Source organism: Sinocyclocheilus grahami, unplaced genomic scaffold (assembly GCF_001515645.1).
Source record: "Sinocyclocheilus grahami isolate Dianchi unplaced genomic scaffold, SAMN03320097.WGS_v1.1 scaffold884.1, whole genome shotgun sequence".
Classification (NCBI taxonomy): Eukaryota; Metazoa; Chordata; class Actinopteri; order Cypriniformes; family Cyprinidae; genus Sinocyclocheilus; species Sinocyclocheilus grahami.
The window spans coordinates 421800-440802 of record NW_015506063.1 but is presented as its reverse complement, the minus strand read 5'-3'; the positions used below and the strand labels follow the sequence as shown (position 1 = coordinate 440802).

Below are 19003 nucleotides of genomic sequence, written 5' to 3'. Positions count from 1 at the left end.
GCCTCTCTCTCTCTCTCTCTCTCTCTCTCTCTCTCTCTCTCTCTCTCTCTCTCTCTCTCTCTCACTCGCTGTTTAGGCATGTTTTGTGCCGTTGATCGTCGTCGTCATCCTTAATAAATAAAACATTTACTCATGCTTGGGTGTCGGCTGTGAATCCAGTGGAGAGAAATCCCCAACCACTAACTTCAAACTGGCATTCAGATCTGCCTCCATTTTGTTAGCAACGCCCCAGCTTCCAACGATCCGATCAATTCCCGAAGGACGAAATCAAGTCCTGCCCTCTCATTTCAGATGCTAAAGAGTTTTAATTTTTGGGTGAACTATCCTATTGAGGAGTAACCATTTGGGTCATCAACTCTGATTTTTGGTTTACTTTTTTTTCTCATTCACACCATAAAAGTAAACAAAATAAGTAAACTTATATAAGGAAGCAACCCTGATTAAATGGGCACTGGTGCTTGCTCTTGGTATGTCTTAAACTAATATTTAGAAGCTACAGCTTTGACACTGCAATTTATCTAAGCAGTTTCATTTGCGACAAACATCCCAGGGCTCCTTGCTTTCCTATACCCCACGTCCTGAACAGTTAGCGATTTGTCACATACCTACTCAGCACCCATCCCACAACAAAGCTCTTTTTTTTTGTTCTCATAAACTCAATTTAATGTGTCTAACGCCAAATAATCCTAGTAGTGCTTTTTCCCTGACATTGGGCAAAGGCAGGCGAGTGGGTCTCCCATCTGGAAGCCGTTCAGAGCAGCTTTTCTTCCAGTTTTCGTCATGGAAGATTAGCACAGATCATTTCCCCTTTACAACTTGATTCAATAAGTCTGATTATCAGATCAGTCAGTACAGTTAAAGAGTGTGGTTCATTAACAACCTGCTTAGACCTGTGAGAGAGCCCATCTGATAAGAGCTCTGTTACCTGAACTTACCTGATCAACACCCAACATAAAGTCACTCACAGCCAAAACACAGCATTAGCCTATTAGTCCCTTTGGACTTTCATTGTTGGACTGCAGTTAAAATAATAATACATACAAAAAAAGTGGCATTTTCCTGCTGTAATTGCATCCAACTGTCAACAAACATATCACACAAGCAGGCCGTACTGATATTCACCGCAACAGTAAGAATAGTTAAATGAACAAGAAATTATTAATGAGTAACTTACATGTTAGACATAATATCGCCAGTGAATATGTCTAGTTTTACTCTATTAACAAAAGTATTTCTGAACAAAGCAAAAGGAGGGTCGACTGTTGCATGTCTCAAAGTAACACACATCTTTTTATGCGTCTATCAAGTTTGTTTGTTTGTTTGTTTTGTGTGTGTATGTGTGGTAAATGCTGCATCTCCATGATGAAGGATTTCTAGGTCATATGCTGAAGGAGCAAGGAAACATCTGAGTACTGAGAAACATTTGATTACTGAGAAGTGTTTTCAAACAGATTGCTTATATACACCCCATCTTCCATTGGTCAGACAAACAGGTAGTCCAACCCAAACTCATCCCATTGGTTCAGCCACTGTTACTAATATACTGCTAATGGAATGGTCAAACAAACAGAGCAGTATTTTGATGCCACAGTGTTTACACTTTTCAGGGAAATCAAACTACCACTTTAAATCTTAGGTGAAGTTATTTTCAGCCCATGCTGAAACCATTATAATTTCATGTAAGTACCCAAAACATGCCGATAGTGTTAACTGCACTGCACTGTAAATATCTGGCAAACCCTAAACACTGTAGGCCAGAATGTTTGTTTGTACTGTGGGCTGAGTGCAGCAGAAATACGCCTTTTTCAGACCATAATAAGGATATCACTCTGTCATTAAGCATATTGCGCAGATCAAAACAACTCCCAATATCACACGTGGCAGGAGAGAGGCGTAGTTAAAATAGAAATGATAGCTGCTTTAAACAGGAACATGGCCTTACATCAACATCAACACTGACATACACTCCCTTGTTGTTACTAAAGGTCAAGATTGTGCCAAGTCAATTTTCAATCTCCATATTTTTATTTTTATTTTTATTTTATTTATTTTTTTATGTACCTTGGCTCCATACCCATCACATTGGAGTGGACCACTGGCAACTTTTGTTGTGTATGTTTAACCTGCTAATACTCAAGTCAAGCAACATTTGGCTAAATATGGTTGTTGTGTCTTACTTGCTCTATCTCTTCTTCGTACTCTTTCCAGGCTGTCCCGGGACATATCATCCCAATTCAGTCCCTCTGAGTCCCATGGGCGCTGCTTTCCTGTTTTCCGTTCCTGTGTCACACTCAGGTGCTCAATACCCTCCGAGTTCTACGACCAAAGATGGACAGTTACAAATTATACTTAAAATGTGTATTTTCAGCAGTCAGTATATATACAAACCTTCCTAATGGGAGTTTTGAAATGACTTTATTTTCGATATTAGATATTTATTTAATAATTTATAGATTTAATAAATTTTTCAATATTTGTATACACACACACACACATATAAAACTTAAAGAATGTTTAGACTAAAGGTCAAGATTGTGCCAAGTCAATTTTCAATCTCCATATTTTTATTTTTATTTTTATTTTATTTATTTTTTTATGTACCTTGGCTCCATACCCATCACATTGGAGTGGACCACTGGCAACTTTTGTTGTGTATGTTTAACCTGCTAATACTCAAGTCAAGCAACATTTGGCTAAATATGGTTGTTGTGTCTTACTTGCTCTATCTCTTCTTCGTACTCTTTCCAGGCTGTCCCGAGACATATCATCCCAATTCAGTCCCTCTGAGTCCCATGGGCGCTGCTTTCCTGTTTTCCGTTCCTGTGTCACACTCAGGTGCTCAATACCCTCCGAGTTCTACGACCAAAGATGGACAGTTACAAATTATACTTAAAATGTGTATTCTCAGCAGTCAGTATATATACAAACCTTCCTAATGGGAGTTTTGAAATGACTTTATTTTCGATATTAGATATTTATTTAATAATTTATAGATTTAATAAATTTTTCAATATTTGTATACACACACACACACATATAAAACTTAAAGAATGTTTAGTAATTTTTATGAAAGACGTTTCTGATGCTCACGAAGGCTTCATTTCATTATTTGATCAAAAAATACAATAAAAATACAGCAATATTGTGATGTTGTGAAATATTATTACAATTCAAAATAACTGTTTTCTATTTTAATATAAATTGAAAGGTAATTTATAACTGTGATGGCAAAACTGAAATTTCAACAGTCATTATTACTCCAGTCTTCAGAGTCATCCTTGCTGGATATAAATATTCATTTCTTTCCCAAACATTTGAACGGTAGTGTGTGTATATATATGGCCTTCACAATAGTCCCATAACCACATTTTTGCCCTTCAATTCATTAAATTTAGTATGATTTCAGTGCTGTTCTCTTTGCCCTATCTAGGTTGAGCCATAACAAATACTGAAGACTGCCAATAAAGATTAAGATTTTAGAGAAATATATTTAAGAGATCCAAAGGTTGACTATAACTGCAAGATAATATTTTCATAACAATAATATTTTGGTGATTGTTTATCCAATAGACTGATAGTGAAATGCTACATTTTCATGTATGTCACATTTACTTTTATGCTCTTAGCAGAAGGTTTTCTACCAAACAGTCTTAACATTCCTCACGCAAATGTTTTCCTCCTCAGACTTTATTTTGGCAAGCACAGTGGAACTAAAAATGCAAAAGAGTGGTATTTTAAACCCTCTGCATTGTTGCTCTTAACCTATTTGAACTATATATAATATATATTAGTACTGAAGAGTTTAAGCAAAAGGGAAAAATTCTATGTTCAAATATTCTTATTTTTCCTGCCAATCATGCTCTTATGTTGTCTTACAGTTTGAGTGACAGGTTCATCAGAGTGGTTAAAAAATGTAAAAAATAAAAAATACATGATTGAGAAAAAATATTAACAGCTTTTTTGAAAGCCTTAAAGAACAGTAAACAGCCAGTCAGACCTACAGCTTGCCAGCTATTTTGAGAAGACAGCGTGCACATGTTTGTTTATGAGGAGGCGTCTTAATCAGTGCTCGTTTTTTGCGCCTGCAAGTGCTCTAAATTCTTCATAAACACCCAAGAGAGTATCTTTCGTGTGTCACTGCAACCCGTCACTGCGTTCTTGCATAGTTTTCCTCCAAAATGCTTCTCTGTCATTCTCTGACTGACTTCATTGTTTATCCCCCCATTCTTTTCCTATCTGTGATGTGTTCTTCGTTTGATAGATGTCATTGTTATGACATGGTCATAAACATGGATGTTCACAAACAAAGGGTCATTTAATCTTTATATCAACTGTTTTTCTGAAGCTGTACAGAGGAAAGACACACTTCACATTTGAAGTTAATTTGTCATTTCTTTTCCTCAAATTTACAAATACACAATCTGGAGCATGTTTGCAAATAGTTCGTTTTGTAAACTGGCACACATTAATTGCAGAACTCAAGCCAGTTAGATTGGATGACTGACAATAAGCTTGTCCTTACGTCTGTCATGCATCTTTTTCTGATTTCACTGGCCGTTAATCTTTATCATCTCTGAAAAAATAACAGGAACTCCTCAGTGAATTATGATTATGACCACACTAAGTTACAGTAAATTTAAAATGCATGTGAATTGTTCTCCAAACACGCAAAGCCAGCTGCCGTTCATCATTTGGAGATATATGCAAATAATTTTCACATATATCAAAGCAAATGCTACTTAAAATAAAACCTAAAGTCTCTCAAAGAACAAAATTATGACATATTATTGTGCAATAGTCACATGTGTGTTGCATTAATATTGTTTACAAACCAACAACTAAGTACAAAGGTGAAAGGCCACAGAAGTCACTCACCCACTTCTGATTGGGTATCGCCAGAGTTGTCAGCATATCCGCCATAGCACCCAAAATCTGTTCGGTTCGTCCTTGGTTCTTTGGAAGAGACTTCATCTTCCAGCAGCCTCTGTCTATGTGAATCTCCTTGTCGATCTTCCCTCCCTCCTTCAAAATCCCTCTCTTTCTTATGGTTTGTCGTGCCAGAACTTTGATTCACAGCCCAGCTCCAATTTCATATGATCCTCTGGAACGCTCTTGCACATAAATAACGAATTATGAAGGAGGATGATCTGTTTTTGTCTAGTTTAAAGTGGACGAGAGAGTGCTGTTGTCCAGACTTAAGCGTCTTCTCTGGCTCTTGTCCTTCACACAGGTGGGAAGGTCTTGCTGTGGGTCTGAGTCAGGCCTCTCTCCCCTTAAACCCGGGGTTGTTCCTGAGAGAGGGTTAACCACACCACAACCAAACTGTAAAGATAGCTTTCTGTTCTTTCTCCTTTGCTTTCCTTTGAGAAAAGTAACTTGTTTTTGCAAGTTCCTTGGCTTTTGGGACCTTTTGTGAACAGAACATTAAAACCGCTCATGAGTCAGCCTTTCTGGATTGTCATTGGCTGCGTGTATCTACCACCCCTTCAGCTGACTCCTCTCCACCCTTTCTACATCAATTTCATCTTCTATTGTGCCTCCCTTGCACAACACCACACTGGTTCTTAGAACAGTCTTCAAGTTTCTGTCCTCCTCCTCTATCTCCTACTTCTTCATCCTCCTCCTTTTCTTCTTGTACTTTCGCCGTCATTCTCTCTTTTTGTTTTGTTTGTTTCATATTTTTATTCAGCAAAGATGCATTAAATTGATGTACAATACAATAAATTATATATTCGGTCCCACTTTATATTAAGTGGCCTTAACTACTCTGTACTTCTCTCCTACTTCTTCATCCTCCTCCTTTTCTTCTTGTACTTTCGCCATCATTCTCTCTTTTTGTTTTGTTTGTTTCATATTTTTATTCAGCAAAGATGCATTAAATTGATGTACAATACAATAAATTATATATTCGGTCCCACTTTATATTAAGTGGCCTTAACTACTCTGTACTTCCATGTACATACATGTTTTTACATTCTATTTTTAAAATACCTGCATGTAAATACATCTGTAATTAATTTCTGTAATTACATTTATAATTACACTGTTGACCCATCCCTAACACCTTAACCCACCTTTAAACCTACCCAGACCACCAAACTTGTCCCTAACCTTACCTGTATCCCACCTCAATAGCAGCAAAAGTGTTTTGCAATACAATATGAACACAATAAGTACACTGTACTTATTTTTTGATGTAAGTACATAGTAGTTAAGGCCACTTAATATAAAGCGGAACTATATATTCAAATAAATATTTAATATAAATTCTGTTCTTTTAAAGAATGTATCACAGTTTACACAAAAATATTAAGCAGCACAACTGTTTTCAATTGATAATAATAAGCATATTTGAATGATTTCTGAAGGATCGCATGACACTGAAGACTGGTGTAATGGCTGCTGATAATTCAGCTTTGCCAACACAAGAATAAATTACATTTTAAAACATATTAAAATAGTAAACATTTATTTTAAATTGTAATAATATAGCGGTTTTTAATGTATTTTTCATCAAATAAAAGCCGTCTTGATGAGCGTAAGAGACTCCTTTCAAAAAAAATTTTTAAATTCTTACTGTAAGTCACTTTGAATAAAAGCATCTGCTAAATGGTTAAATGTAAATGCATTGTCATTAATATTATTAAAGTCACTTTTAAACCAAAAACAACCAATATTGTTAACAAAAACTAAAATGAAAACATTTTCATAAAACAAAAAAAGTATAAAAAGCAAAATAAAAACATAAACAACAAATATTAAAAGCAATTGGGGAAAAAATTTAACTAAACTGAAATACATTTAAATGACTCTAAAACAAAATAAAATGACCAATATATTATGTTTGATACAAAGTATAACATTTGAACCTCTTACAATCCACTTCATTAAACATGACATATTCCACTTGCCACAGTGTTTAACATCTTTAAACATACTTTGGCAACCCTGAAATACTAAAATTTAAAAACTAAATATATACTAGAAAAACTAAACAGAAACTTGAAAACAAACTATCTTTTTTCATCAAGTAGCAAACGTATTCCGCTATAAATCACTCATCTAATTAACCCTCCATAAAAAGGCTTTTTGCTAGATCTTTTGTTTACTTGTCTAGAACCTGTGCGAGACCCATGCTTATTTTAGCCTTGATATTTTCCAGGTTAAATGAATGGCTATGACATGATACACATCCTTGGGTGGCCCACAATATATATGTGTGCTTTTCTAAGCAGAGTAGACATACACATTCCTGAGTCTGCTGCTCATTCCCTCTTCACCTGGCCTGGAGTCAAGACACACTTTTATATAATTTCAAATAGTCGTATTCTCTGTCTTATTACAGCCCAAACCACACACAAATTTGGGTCGGATTTTCACCTAGACAGATTCTTCTGTGATGGTGTATGCTCACAAACACTGAGAGTCAAAGAAGAGGAGGATGGTGGAAAGCGGAATGTGATCTGCCTGAGCCCCTCCGAGCTGGAACCAAACCGTGTAAAGACGGGCTGTGGAAACACTGCCAAGAGTCTAAAAATAACTCTGCACATGGCTGTCTTTAGCACTGCTTTTGTGACTAAATTTAGAGCTCAGTAGCCTGTCGTCTGGAAAACACACACCTCATTCATGTACACACACGAGAGCTAAAATGACAAAATCTGTCTAGCTAGTGCTCTCTGGTACAAAGATAGCACAGATCTTTAAAAAAGTTTACAACAACATATCATTAGAAGGACATTTTGTACTTCGAACATAACGACAGTGTGTTGTACATAATTATGCTATAATTTGCACATAATGCTATAATTGCGTTCACAAACGAAGAGTCACACGTTCCTCATTTATTACAACTGTCTCCACGAATATGACGACTTGGGAAGTTCATTTTCATAATGAGTTAAGCACAAAAAAACTATAAATGAAAACACACTTAAATTAAGCATGTCAAAACTAAGCACTGAATTGTGCTGAGGTCGATTTTGTGATGGTACACCGAGTACCCTGAAAACACTACATAAACAACACCCTATTTAGTAACAGATGTAGTAATGGTGGCATTTGCTGCCCTCTGCTGGCGCAATGAGGAATAGACACTTAAAAGCGCACTGGTAAACCAGTAAACACTGCGGTACCTAATTTGCGTGGTATTACCACACATTAACCAACACATATCAGATTTAATTTCTATTAAATCTCTCTCCTCTTGTGGAGAGAGTCGCCCCACTTGAATGATCTCTAAGGCCAGCTGAGCTTCCTCTTTCTCTGTCTTTTCTTCTGCTTCAGGTCAACAGACTGAGACAATAACTGTGGCCGCACATCACCTCTCCGCATGCTCTCCGAATCTAATTTATCCAACCAATCTGATGTGATTCAGCTCTAAACTACCCCAAAATTTGTCTGCTTTTGTTTTCCACTGAACAAACACTTTACACGTTTTATATATACTTATGAAGTCAGGGTTATTTAAATTTAAAGTCAAATGATAAAGGCTATGTGGGTAAGAACTTGCACTGTTTTGTGTTTTTGGTATTTTGGTGTAGTTGTTGTCTTGAATAGAGAACCATTAATGGACTTTGGATTTATGAGACTAAATTAGAGCAAGTTTCTTACTACAGAGATTTGAAATGATTGTTTGAGTTGAATCAGGGTATCTTCCGTCCAATCAATTTTTGTTTTAATATTGAAATCTGAAAAATGAGAAACGGCACATATTTCGTTTTTCAATTATTCAAACAAAACGAAAAATCAAGAATCCGGCTTAATTTTTCGTTTTTACATTCAGGGATAGAAAACGAATAAACAACTTGAATATTCGATCTCTACTTGTGGGCGGGAATGAAACGCCCCTCTCTGCTAATTGGTCAACCAAACATTACAACATAATAATAGTCCTAAAAAAACCTTAATAATAGTCCTCCGCTTCTATTGATTCTTAACATGTTTATTTCTACTACATTTTATCTCTTCATCAAACAGCCAGATTAATGAATGGCTTGACACTATTATTATGTTGTAATGTTTGGTTGACCAATTAGCAGAGAGGGGCGTTTCATTCCCGCCCACATGTAGAGATCGAATATGCAAGTTGTTTATTCGTTTTCTATCCCTGAATGTAAAAACGAAAAATTAAGCCGGATTCTTGATTTTTCGTTTTGTTTGAATAATTGAAAAACTAAATATGTGCCCGTTTTTCATTTTTCAGATTTCAATATTAAAACAAAAATTGATTGGACGGAAGATACCCTGATTGAGTTGTAACCAGGCTACTCTAAATAGAAAAACCATGAATTTAGCAAAAATTGGTTTGCATCTGGAATAGACCATTCCAGTCACTCGTGTTTGTTTTGTTCCGATTTTTCATTCCAAGGCCCCAATAATATGGGCCAAAATGTATTTTGTGGCTAACCAGCAAATGTGTCAGCTCAATTTCCTGGATAAACTTGAATTTAAAATCCTTGAACTTTGTCTGTTTGTTCTTGTGGTTGTTCACAATACTATGATGGCATGCATAAGTGCCCTACTTTAAGAGTTTCTGCTTTCTCATATGATGACCAGAGAAGTGAATATGAAGAACATTGGGCCTCACTAATCATCTCATACATTTTGTGTATTTATGTGGGCAGAAAAAGTTCTCACGCAAAGCTTCCTTCAAATTCATAGTGGATGAATAAGGCCATTGGGAGTATGTGAGTTTTGTATATGTGTGTATATTTGTTGGTTCTAAATATAAACAGCATTGTAAAAATTCAACAACTGTAAAAATTACTATACATTTCAGCTCTACAGAAGACAACTATTATTTTTCAGGTAAGGTCAGTTCGATGTGGATTTGGTTCATTTCAATGGAGTGTCGATGTTAAAGTTTCTTTAATTACAAAACAAGTTCTATCCAGCTATAAAGTAGCTCTAAAGAATGAATATTATTAACTTAAAGAATGAATATTAGTCTTATTCAGATAAACTGAGATCAGTGTTATTTCAATTCCATTTAGTCACTGTGGCAATGTTGCAAATCTTCCTCAATAATGAAAGAACTTCAAAGGCAGCTCTATACCAAAGACAAATTGTCATAATCCAGTTCAGTTCTCAAAGTAATATCAGGTTTGTTCTTATCAAGTATTGTCAGTGCAGTCAAATCGATATTTCTGAAAGCTGATTCTCTTTTAAGCCTTCTTGTAAGCCCCAACAATTTCTGCTTTGACCTAACAGTGCAAACCTATTATGATTTCAGTACAAAAGCTTTTCTACACAGATTTTATGCACAAATATGTGCAAATGCACCTACGTGAATGAGACGCATTGTTTTGAGTGAATCATAATTTGGGGGGATTTCGGAAGTTCCTCAAAACATGGCCACTAATAGGAAGTGAATTACAACGAACTTGATTACATGTCATGCATGGAAATGATTACATTTTCATCTAATTCGTTACAGATCCATAAGGGCTAAAATAACAGGTGTCTTCACTGGTTGGCCAAGAAACAATTAAGATATTGGAATAGATTAATCACAGTCAGATTATTTTCAGTTTCATTTTTCACCTGACTTCTGCAAAATTAGCGGCGCCTGGCTGTAAGATGTGTGGCATGAGGTGTAACCTGGGCTTCTCTGATATGCTTAAGCTTGTTTTAAATGGCTAAACTCTACCATATTCTGATCCATAGCTATTTCAGGGCATGTAAGACACCGGCGGTTTGAAGACATGCCAGGCACAAACAGGAAAGGAACAATACAATACAACGTGCTAGAAAATCAATTAGTGGCAGGATGATTATAATAACTGCAGCAAAGTTCATAATACACTTCCCAGCCATCGCATGTTCTGTGAGCTTTACTGTTTTATGGTTTTATAAGTGTAAAATTCTATAGTGGTTGTATTGTGTGTCAAAAATCCCCAGTTAATTATAAAATAGTCTGTTGCGCTCAATAAAAAAGGACCTATTTTAGTCAGTCGAAGAGAAACATGCCAGCTCAGACTGAAGAAATGAAGCAGTGGCAACCTTACAACCACAGACTCCTGGCAGCTGCCATTTCTGAATGTTAATCCACAAATCTCCTGTAATCAGGATGAGTAGACATGCCTGTCTTAACAGAGCACCTGTGTCAAGATTTGGAAGGATTCTTCAGTGATCGGAGGCCTAAGTGAACGTTGAACGGAGGGCTGGGAGGAGGGGACAGGCAGGGATATGGCTCTGTCCTGCAAGATCAGACAGTCTACAGTAAGAATCCATACTGGCAGGACAAAACAGAAACAGCAGGAGCAATGATCTGATCACCCAGAGAGATGTGGACAATGCTTAACCTTCTTCTGAGCACTTTTAATGGTAAGATACAATGGTTGGGTTTATTGATTTGGTGCATATAGATTTTTGATAGGTTGGGGAAACAAGAGTAATTGCTGAAGGGACATATAAAGTGTTACAACAAAGAAGAACAATGACAAGTGTTTATAGAAACAACAGATTTTGTCTATAAAATTTAAAACAATCTTTGGCTATTTTAAAACATTTTTAGTAATTTTATTTAATCATTTATTTATTATTTTAAGCTAAATGTGGAAATTGCGTGGAAATGTGAGTGTCCTCATCGTGTAATACAAAAATGTATCGAGCTGAACAATGTGGAGTCACTCAGAAAATCAGTTTTTAATTGTCGGTTTCTTGGGGATCCTTGAAAATTTTGTATGGGCTCTAACAGGAAGTAAATAAAACATTTTTAACTTGCAAATCAGGACAGAGAGAGTTTTACCTCCTACTGTCAATTTGTAATGTTTATGTGGAATTACTTACCACTGTTCATTTATTCAGTCCTGCAGTGGGATGTCTCCAGATAATTTAATGCTTAATAAGCATAAAATAAGATAAATCTATATGTATTTGTGCAGATGCTGCATATGGGAGCCAAACTGTTAGAAACTATGTGTCAAATATGGTGTGACATGTAATAATGTACTAATAATCTATGTAATAATCTACATAGCAGTACATTTTATTATAATTATATGCATGCATTTTTGATGGTATCAATTATCAATTATTCGTATCAATTATGAGACTACTTGGAATACTTAAAACAAAAATTTTTTTTTAAACATTGTCACACCACAGGACCATTGAAACTAAAAAGTTGGTTAAAAGTTGACAGTTAACAGAAGTGAAATGACCACCATCTAAAAACATAAAATTTCTCTTACACAAACATATATGTGCATAAAACTTGACTGGTATTTATTTGACTGACAGTAGGACAGTGTTGTTGTAATTCCATGGTCTGGAGCGCTAAACCAGCATGTGGACAGTGTTGTGGTTCTCAGAGGACAGACTGTTTATGTGGCACTAACAGGGAATGTTTTCCCATCCTTGCTACCCCCTTCTGTCTCTCTCTCTCTCTCTCTCTCTCGCTCTCTCTCTCTCTCTCTCTCTCTCTCTCTCTCTCTCTCTCTCTCTCTCTCTCTCTCTCTCTCTCTCTCTCTCTCTCTCTGTGTCTGTCTCACACACACACAGTGCCTCTATGTCAGTCTGTGCTGGCCACTACATGCTTCCAGTAAAAATGGCTAAATATAGCTGGGAAAGCACTGTGAGAGCAAATATGTTCTTTTTTAAAAGACTCAAACAATGGGTCTTTTCATGCATGGACGAAATTGAACATCAAATTTTACATAGCGTCTTTTTTTTAATTAATAATGCTGCATGTGGCTGCACTTTCTATAGAAAAAGGTAAGAAATACAATATGGGAACAATTTTGGAGAAATTTAGCATTACCTCACTTGGATCACCAATTTATCCTCTGTAGTGAATGGGTGCCCATCAGAATGAAAGTTAGCTGATTAAAACATCACAATAATCCACAAGTAATCGTCCTGTGGAGCAAAAAAGCTGTGTAATTGTAGTAAACAAATTCATCAATAAGTTTTTATCTTCAAATCATTGCTTCCGGCTGAAATACAAGACCTCTATCAATAAAATGTCTTTCTCCACTGAAAAAACTGTATTGTCTAAATCGGGAGAGAACCCATTCACACAGATGATCATTTGGTGAGCAAGTGATGTAAGGCTAAATTTCTCCAGAACTGTTCCAATGAAAAAAACGAACTCATCTCATCTACATCTTGGATGGCCTGCAGAGTAAATACATTTTAAGCAAGTTTTCATTTTTGGATGAACTATCCCTTTAAGTGCCTTCTTCAATAGCTCACTCCTGGGCATTTAAAATTGGGAAGTGGAAATTGTCTTAACTAAGATGATTTTGATTAGTCAAGAGTCAGGCCTTGGCTGACACATAAGCAGACATATTACTCATGAGGTTAAAGTTCGACTGAATCTGTTTTCCTGAGCTATTAGCACAATGCACTCTGTCCAAACCATTTACAGAACTGCACCAGTGTTCAGTTCAACATATTATTCTCATTAAAAACCCACAGTAGTAGAAATTAAAGTCAGAATATCAATGAGTTATGCTTGACTTATGAAATGATTACTCATTTTGCAGTATGTTTAGTTTGGCTTACACTTACTGACCTTGTTTTCAACATTCCTTTGAATATTTTCAGAAAGCCTGAACAAAAGTTAATTGGTTCCTTCTCATTCACATTCATCATGTTTGTTGCTTAAACTTTGTTCTTCGCAAGTTCCGCCTTCAGTCAAAATAAAAAATAGTAACTATGTTCTCCTGTCATTCTCTACCAGTAGTCTTATCCCAGATATAGCTATAGTGAAGCTCTTAACAAACATTGAGCCTGTTACAGCATAGTTGAGTGAAGTTGTGCAGATTACCACCTGTCAATCACAACAATGTTTACCTCAGGTGAGACTCTTCATCCCCTTCAGCCCCAATCCGCTCTCTGATTGAGATGTGCCACTGTGCCACCTGTTCAAACAAAGCGATCAAGTGTTATAAATTAAATAAAATTACATTATTATTATTTTATTTTATTATATATTATTAATTAATTAATTATATTTAATTACGTTAAATTAGTTAGGGGGTGTGCCCGAAGCGTGAATCCTCATTCAGAAAGGCACGGAAAACAAATAACGTTTGCTAAGGGTTGCCTGTTACATTACAGTACATAAAAGTTCACTTACCACATAAACAGAGCCTTACTGAGGACGATGGCGAATGGAAAACTTCCAGTCATGCATGAAAAATTTGCTCATGAGAACGAGAAAATTGTGCACAGGGGCAAATGTGTTCACATGTTGCCATTTCCAGATTATTTTCTTTCTGAAAATTTAACCTAGTGCAAAAATCTCATTGAATTTTGTTAAACGTATGGCTTTTTTATGTTTTTAAATGTAATAATGTAGGCCTAATATCTTTTTTTAATTTTCAAGTACATTTAAGTTGTTCTAAGGTTGTAAATGGGTAAATGGGACAAAAGTACAAAAATAAATCTTTATTTTGACTTATCTTTATCACTTTATCTTTATAATTTTTGCTCCCTAACAGATTTTTTTCAACAATTTTTTTTAAATATCAGGCTTTTTTATTTTTACTTATTTTTATTTCCCATTATGGCACTGTGTAAAATAAGTCTTGTCATAAAATAAAAAAAATAGCTCATATGTACACCAGTGCATTTTGTTGTATAATCAAAATGTGGTTTCAGCTTTGCCTTTATCTATATCTTTGCATCACAGATTCCAGGGAGGGTGCCTGCTGAGTGTGTGAGTCCTGGCTCGTGCTGGCCAGATGGCTGAGGTTAAAGACACGGTGCAGGAGGATCCAAATCTGGGCTCTGGTCCAGATGAGGATACCTCTGAGTTATCAGTTTCTGAGAATGATTCAGATTCTGGGAGTGTGCTGTCAGATGACTCCATGCTCCCTGACTATGAACGGGAAGATGCCAGTGGAGGCTCTGCCAACACCTTGTACCAAGCCTGTGCCAAGAACAATGCAGCAGCCCTCCGCAGAGTTCTGGAGAGGGGTGTTACGAGAGACGAAGTCATGGAACTAGACATAAATGGCAGGGTAGGGAGTCAGATAACCTTATTACTCATAAAGCATAATCAGTATAACAGAAATTTGGCAGAAGAAATTATTTACATAATTTTCTATGCTGACAAACCCTGTTCTTGTTCTCTGATAGAATGGTCTGATGGTGGCAGTCTCAAAAGGCTTTGTGGATCTTGTGTATGGACTCAACCAGTGCCCATTTCTGGATATCAATCATCAGGATAATGACGGCAACACTGCACTCATGATCACTGCACAGGCTGGTAGGCTCTTTATTAACATATTAAAGAAATTATTAAAAGGTACGAAGGACCTAATTCCTATTTCCTTCTATAAATACTACAGGGTTCGTAATCATCCTCAACTACATCCTAAATTACTTCAGTGGTGTGAACATGGAGCTCCGGGATACCCGAGGCTTCACCGCACTCCTCAAGGCAGTCATGCAGGGCAGCGATGACTGCATGGCTTCACTGCTCATGGCTGGTACGTTATTTTAGGACTGTAATATTTAGTTTACAGACTGGCCAGGACAGACAGGTGAGATCCTACCAGCTTCCCTTAGGCAATCTGGATAACATGAATTGGTGCATAAGATTGAAAACCATCGGATTATGTTCCTGTTTCATCCCAGAACATCCCTAGAGCAAATCTATAAATAGGTATATAACAGCATAAACACAAGGTTTTAAATGCCTGCTAATGCCAGGTGTTACAACATTTTTACACTCAGCTGTACATGCTATATATCATATGCAGTTGTGCATGCAATATTTCATAAGAGAATGACAAATATCTGATTCAAACATCAAAATATTGAGTACCAGTACTAAAGGCTGTACATCACAAAAGTACAAAAGTTTGAGACCACTATTGAAAATGCTAATGTTTTGCAATTTTTATGTATGTATTTATTTAGTTAGTTAGTATCTATTTAAGCATTACAAATAATATTATCATCATAAGAATTTTGAGTGAAAATGTAAATATTAAAAATTTAATATATACACACACACGCACACACACACACACACACACACACAGTAAGGTATGTAAGGTAAAGTAGAAAACAAAAAACTTAAGCGCAAGCAGGTTTAAAAGACGAACTTATAAGAACATTTTCTTTCCTGATCCTTGGATAATTGTTTAGACCTCACGGCAAGTAATGGATTTGCCATGTGTGCACTTAACTGTGATTATTTAGACGTGACAATTTACTACACTAACTGTACCTACAATGCAGGTAGTCAAAATGTCAGTAGGTCTTTCACTTTCACATATAAATACAATCAGTTCAACAATCTTTACAATAATAGCGCTTGCTTTAATGTGGTGGTCTTGAATTGTATTGCATTTGTTATGACACAGGACAGGTAAATACTGGTTACTTAACTCAAGTTTGACAAGCTAATAATAATAATAATAATGAATTTAAAATGTAATTATCCTGTTCTTTATACAAGCCTATATCATTTTATCAAGTTCCCAATTTAATCATTTAATCAAATAACATAATTTTTTCAAGTACCCCAACTTGAAAGATATGTGACAGTTAACAATGCTTTTTCTTTCACACTTGGGTTAGTTAATATGATTTGTTCAATTATTGAAATTCATAAAAAAATGGAAATGAAAAGTCCTTCAAGACTAGATATTGATGTTATACCCAAGGTGGCCACTTGGCGGGGTAAAAACAACTGCTTATATTTTTCAAGTCATACCAATAACATGTTTACACTCTTATGCATTTCATATCAAAGTAGCTATAGCCACAAATTCAACTCAGCTGAACTTGTTCTAACTTCAATCGTTAAAACATTCATTAAAATTTCTTGTATTTTGTTAAAAAAAATAAAGTTTTTTAATTAATAATAATAAGCATAGTTTTAACTAGAATAAAGCCCTTTCAGACCTTTTTGGACTTGAAACATAATGCTTCTATAATCTATTTCATTTATAGCAAATCAGCAGATAAAAAGACACATCATAAATATACTTTCGTTCTTAAGAATTATGCTATAAAGAATGTGCTATAAAATGCTTTACACACACAAAAAAAGTTATGCATTTGGATATCTGTCTAATAGAATGGATTTTAGTGTGTAAGCTATAAGGAAAAAATTTAATATCTCCTTTTGTCTCTCCTTTGCTAGGAGCTGACATAAATGTTGTGGATGCCGCAAGGGGGAAGGACATACGAGAATGGGCTCTGAAGACAGGTCGCTTTGAGACGTTAAACAGACTTAGACGGCTGAACAGCAGGCCTCGGGCTGAACAATTCTGTGAAACATATGTCCCAGAGTGGCCAGATCTGAAGGAGCTAGTGGCCAAAGCCACAGCCACAAAAAACACAGGACAGAAAGTCGCCCATCGCCTGAAGTCTACTTTCACCTTTAGTTTTCCACATGACCCCCAGGACAATGGCATCATGGACCATATGGTGCGCATAACCACAAGCATCCACAGTCCCTTGGTGGTCAGCGGATGCCGTCCTCTGTGTCCATCAAGCCCGCCGGAGATTGGGAAGAGACGCTTGGCCGTGCCTGAACTGATGCAGATGTACCCTGGGAAAAAGCTTGAGGAACATGCGACGCGGCACAGCAATGGCTCCATCTCTGTGGCGTCTACTTCTGCCTCTTCTGTGTCGCTTGGCTCATGCTGCTCTGACTCGGAGCGGAGAGGCAGCGTGCTCTCCATGGCCTCCAATGGAGTTCGCAAGTTTGTCCCACGCAGCATGGCCCGCCGCAATAGTGTGTTCCCCGCCGGCTGCGTCCCCCAAATCAAAGTGACCAAGTCTGGAGAGCCAACGCCCAAGAAGGAGAAGAAGAAGAAGCTAACCAAAGGTTATTTAGAGCCACCGATATGGAAGTATAAGGAGGCTAAAGAGCAGAAGAAAAAAGAGAAGAAAAAGGAAAAAGCAGAACAAGAGAAAACGAATAAAGGAGCCAAGAAAAAAGCTAAAAAATGAATAAACTGCCAACAGGTTGCAATGATGCTCTCAGATTTGCCATCATTCTAGATCTTTCATATCTGTTTCAGGAGTTAAAGAGAAATGGGTCATCGTTGGACATCCATGGGACATTGTTTTCAAGGTTGTTTTATATGAATGGATAGCAGGACAAGGCAGTCTAAAGACATTTGATTCATTTAAATAACCGCAATACGATTAATACCTCTCCAACAAAGAGTAGGCCTATATTTACATCCATTTTGAACATTTTCACCTCTGTTTTTCATTTCTGATGTTTCATAAGGCCATACTACTTAATGTGTTTGCTATGGCAACATTATTCATTGTAATGATTAATCTTACAAAAGACTATTTAAGCTACAGTGTCATATGATCCTCAAATCATACTAATATGTTGATTTGGTTCGCAACAGAACCTTTCTTATTATTATCAATGTTGAAAACAGTTGGGCTATTTAATAGTTTTGTGGAAACTCATAAATTTTTTTCAGGATTCCTTGATAAATAGGAAGAAAAGAACAGCATTAATTTCAAATCTTTTGTTATATTATAAATGTATTTAATGTCACTTTTGATCAAAATAATGCATCCTTGATGAAAAGTATCATTTTCTTTAAAAAAAAAAAAAAAAGAGAGAAAGAAAATCATACTGATTCCACGGTAGTGTATTTGTCCCTGAACTGTTATTGTCATTTGTCTGCATTATTCTGCAAGCACTTTAATAGTCTTTTATCAAACAGGCAAAAGGATACTTACAATATTTATATTTCCTCTTTGCCTCTATGCAATTACAATTTAAATTAAATGGATGTATAAATTTGTTCATTATTTTGTCTTTTTGTGTCTCAGGGAAAGCACTTATTGTGCACATTATAAAGCCAGTCACTAAAATGACTCATTGAAAAGCTAAATCTATGTAACAATCATTTAATTATTATTATTATTATTATTGGCGTGCACATGATTATCCTTCAGACTGCAAGATGGAAATTGTACTGTACATTGCACCAGCCAATATGTTATGTGTTCCTGTTACTATATATATATATATATATATATATATATATATATATAT

General features: G+C 36.0%; 1 protein-coding gene across 1 annotated transcript; it reads left to right on the top strand.

The window, feature by feature from the left end:
• The first annotated feature begins 11068 nt into the window (after positions 1–11068).
• LOC107563641 (ankyrin repeat domain-containing protein 33B-like) lies at positions 11069–18087 on the top strand. Its single transcript, XM_016248561.1, has 5 exons — positions 11069–11325; positions 14642–14972; positions 15091–15220; positions 15303–15443; positions 17111–18087. Exons 2-5 carry the CDS (start codon positions 14694–14696, stop codon positions 17923–17925), a joined length of 1365 nt encoding a protein of 454 aa, XP_016104047.1. The 5' UTR covers positions 11069–11325; positions 14642–14693; the 3' UTR covers positions 17926–18087.
• Positions 18088–19003: the final 916 nt, after the last annotated feature.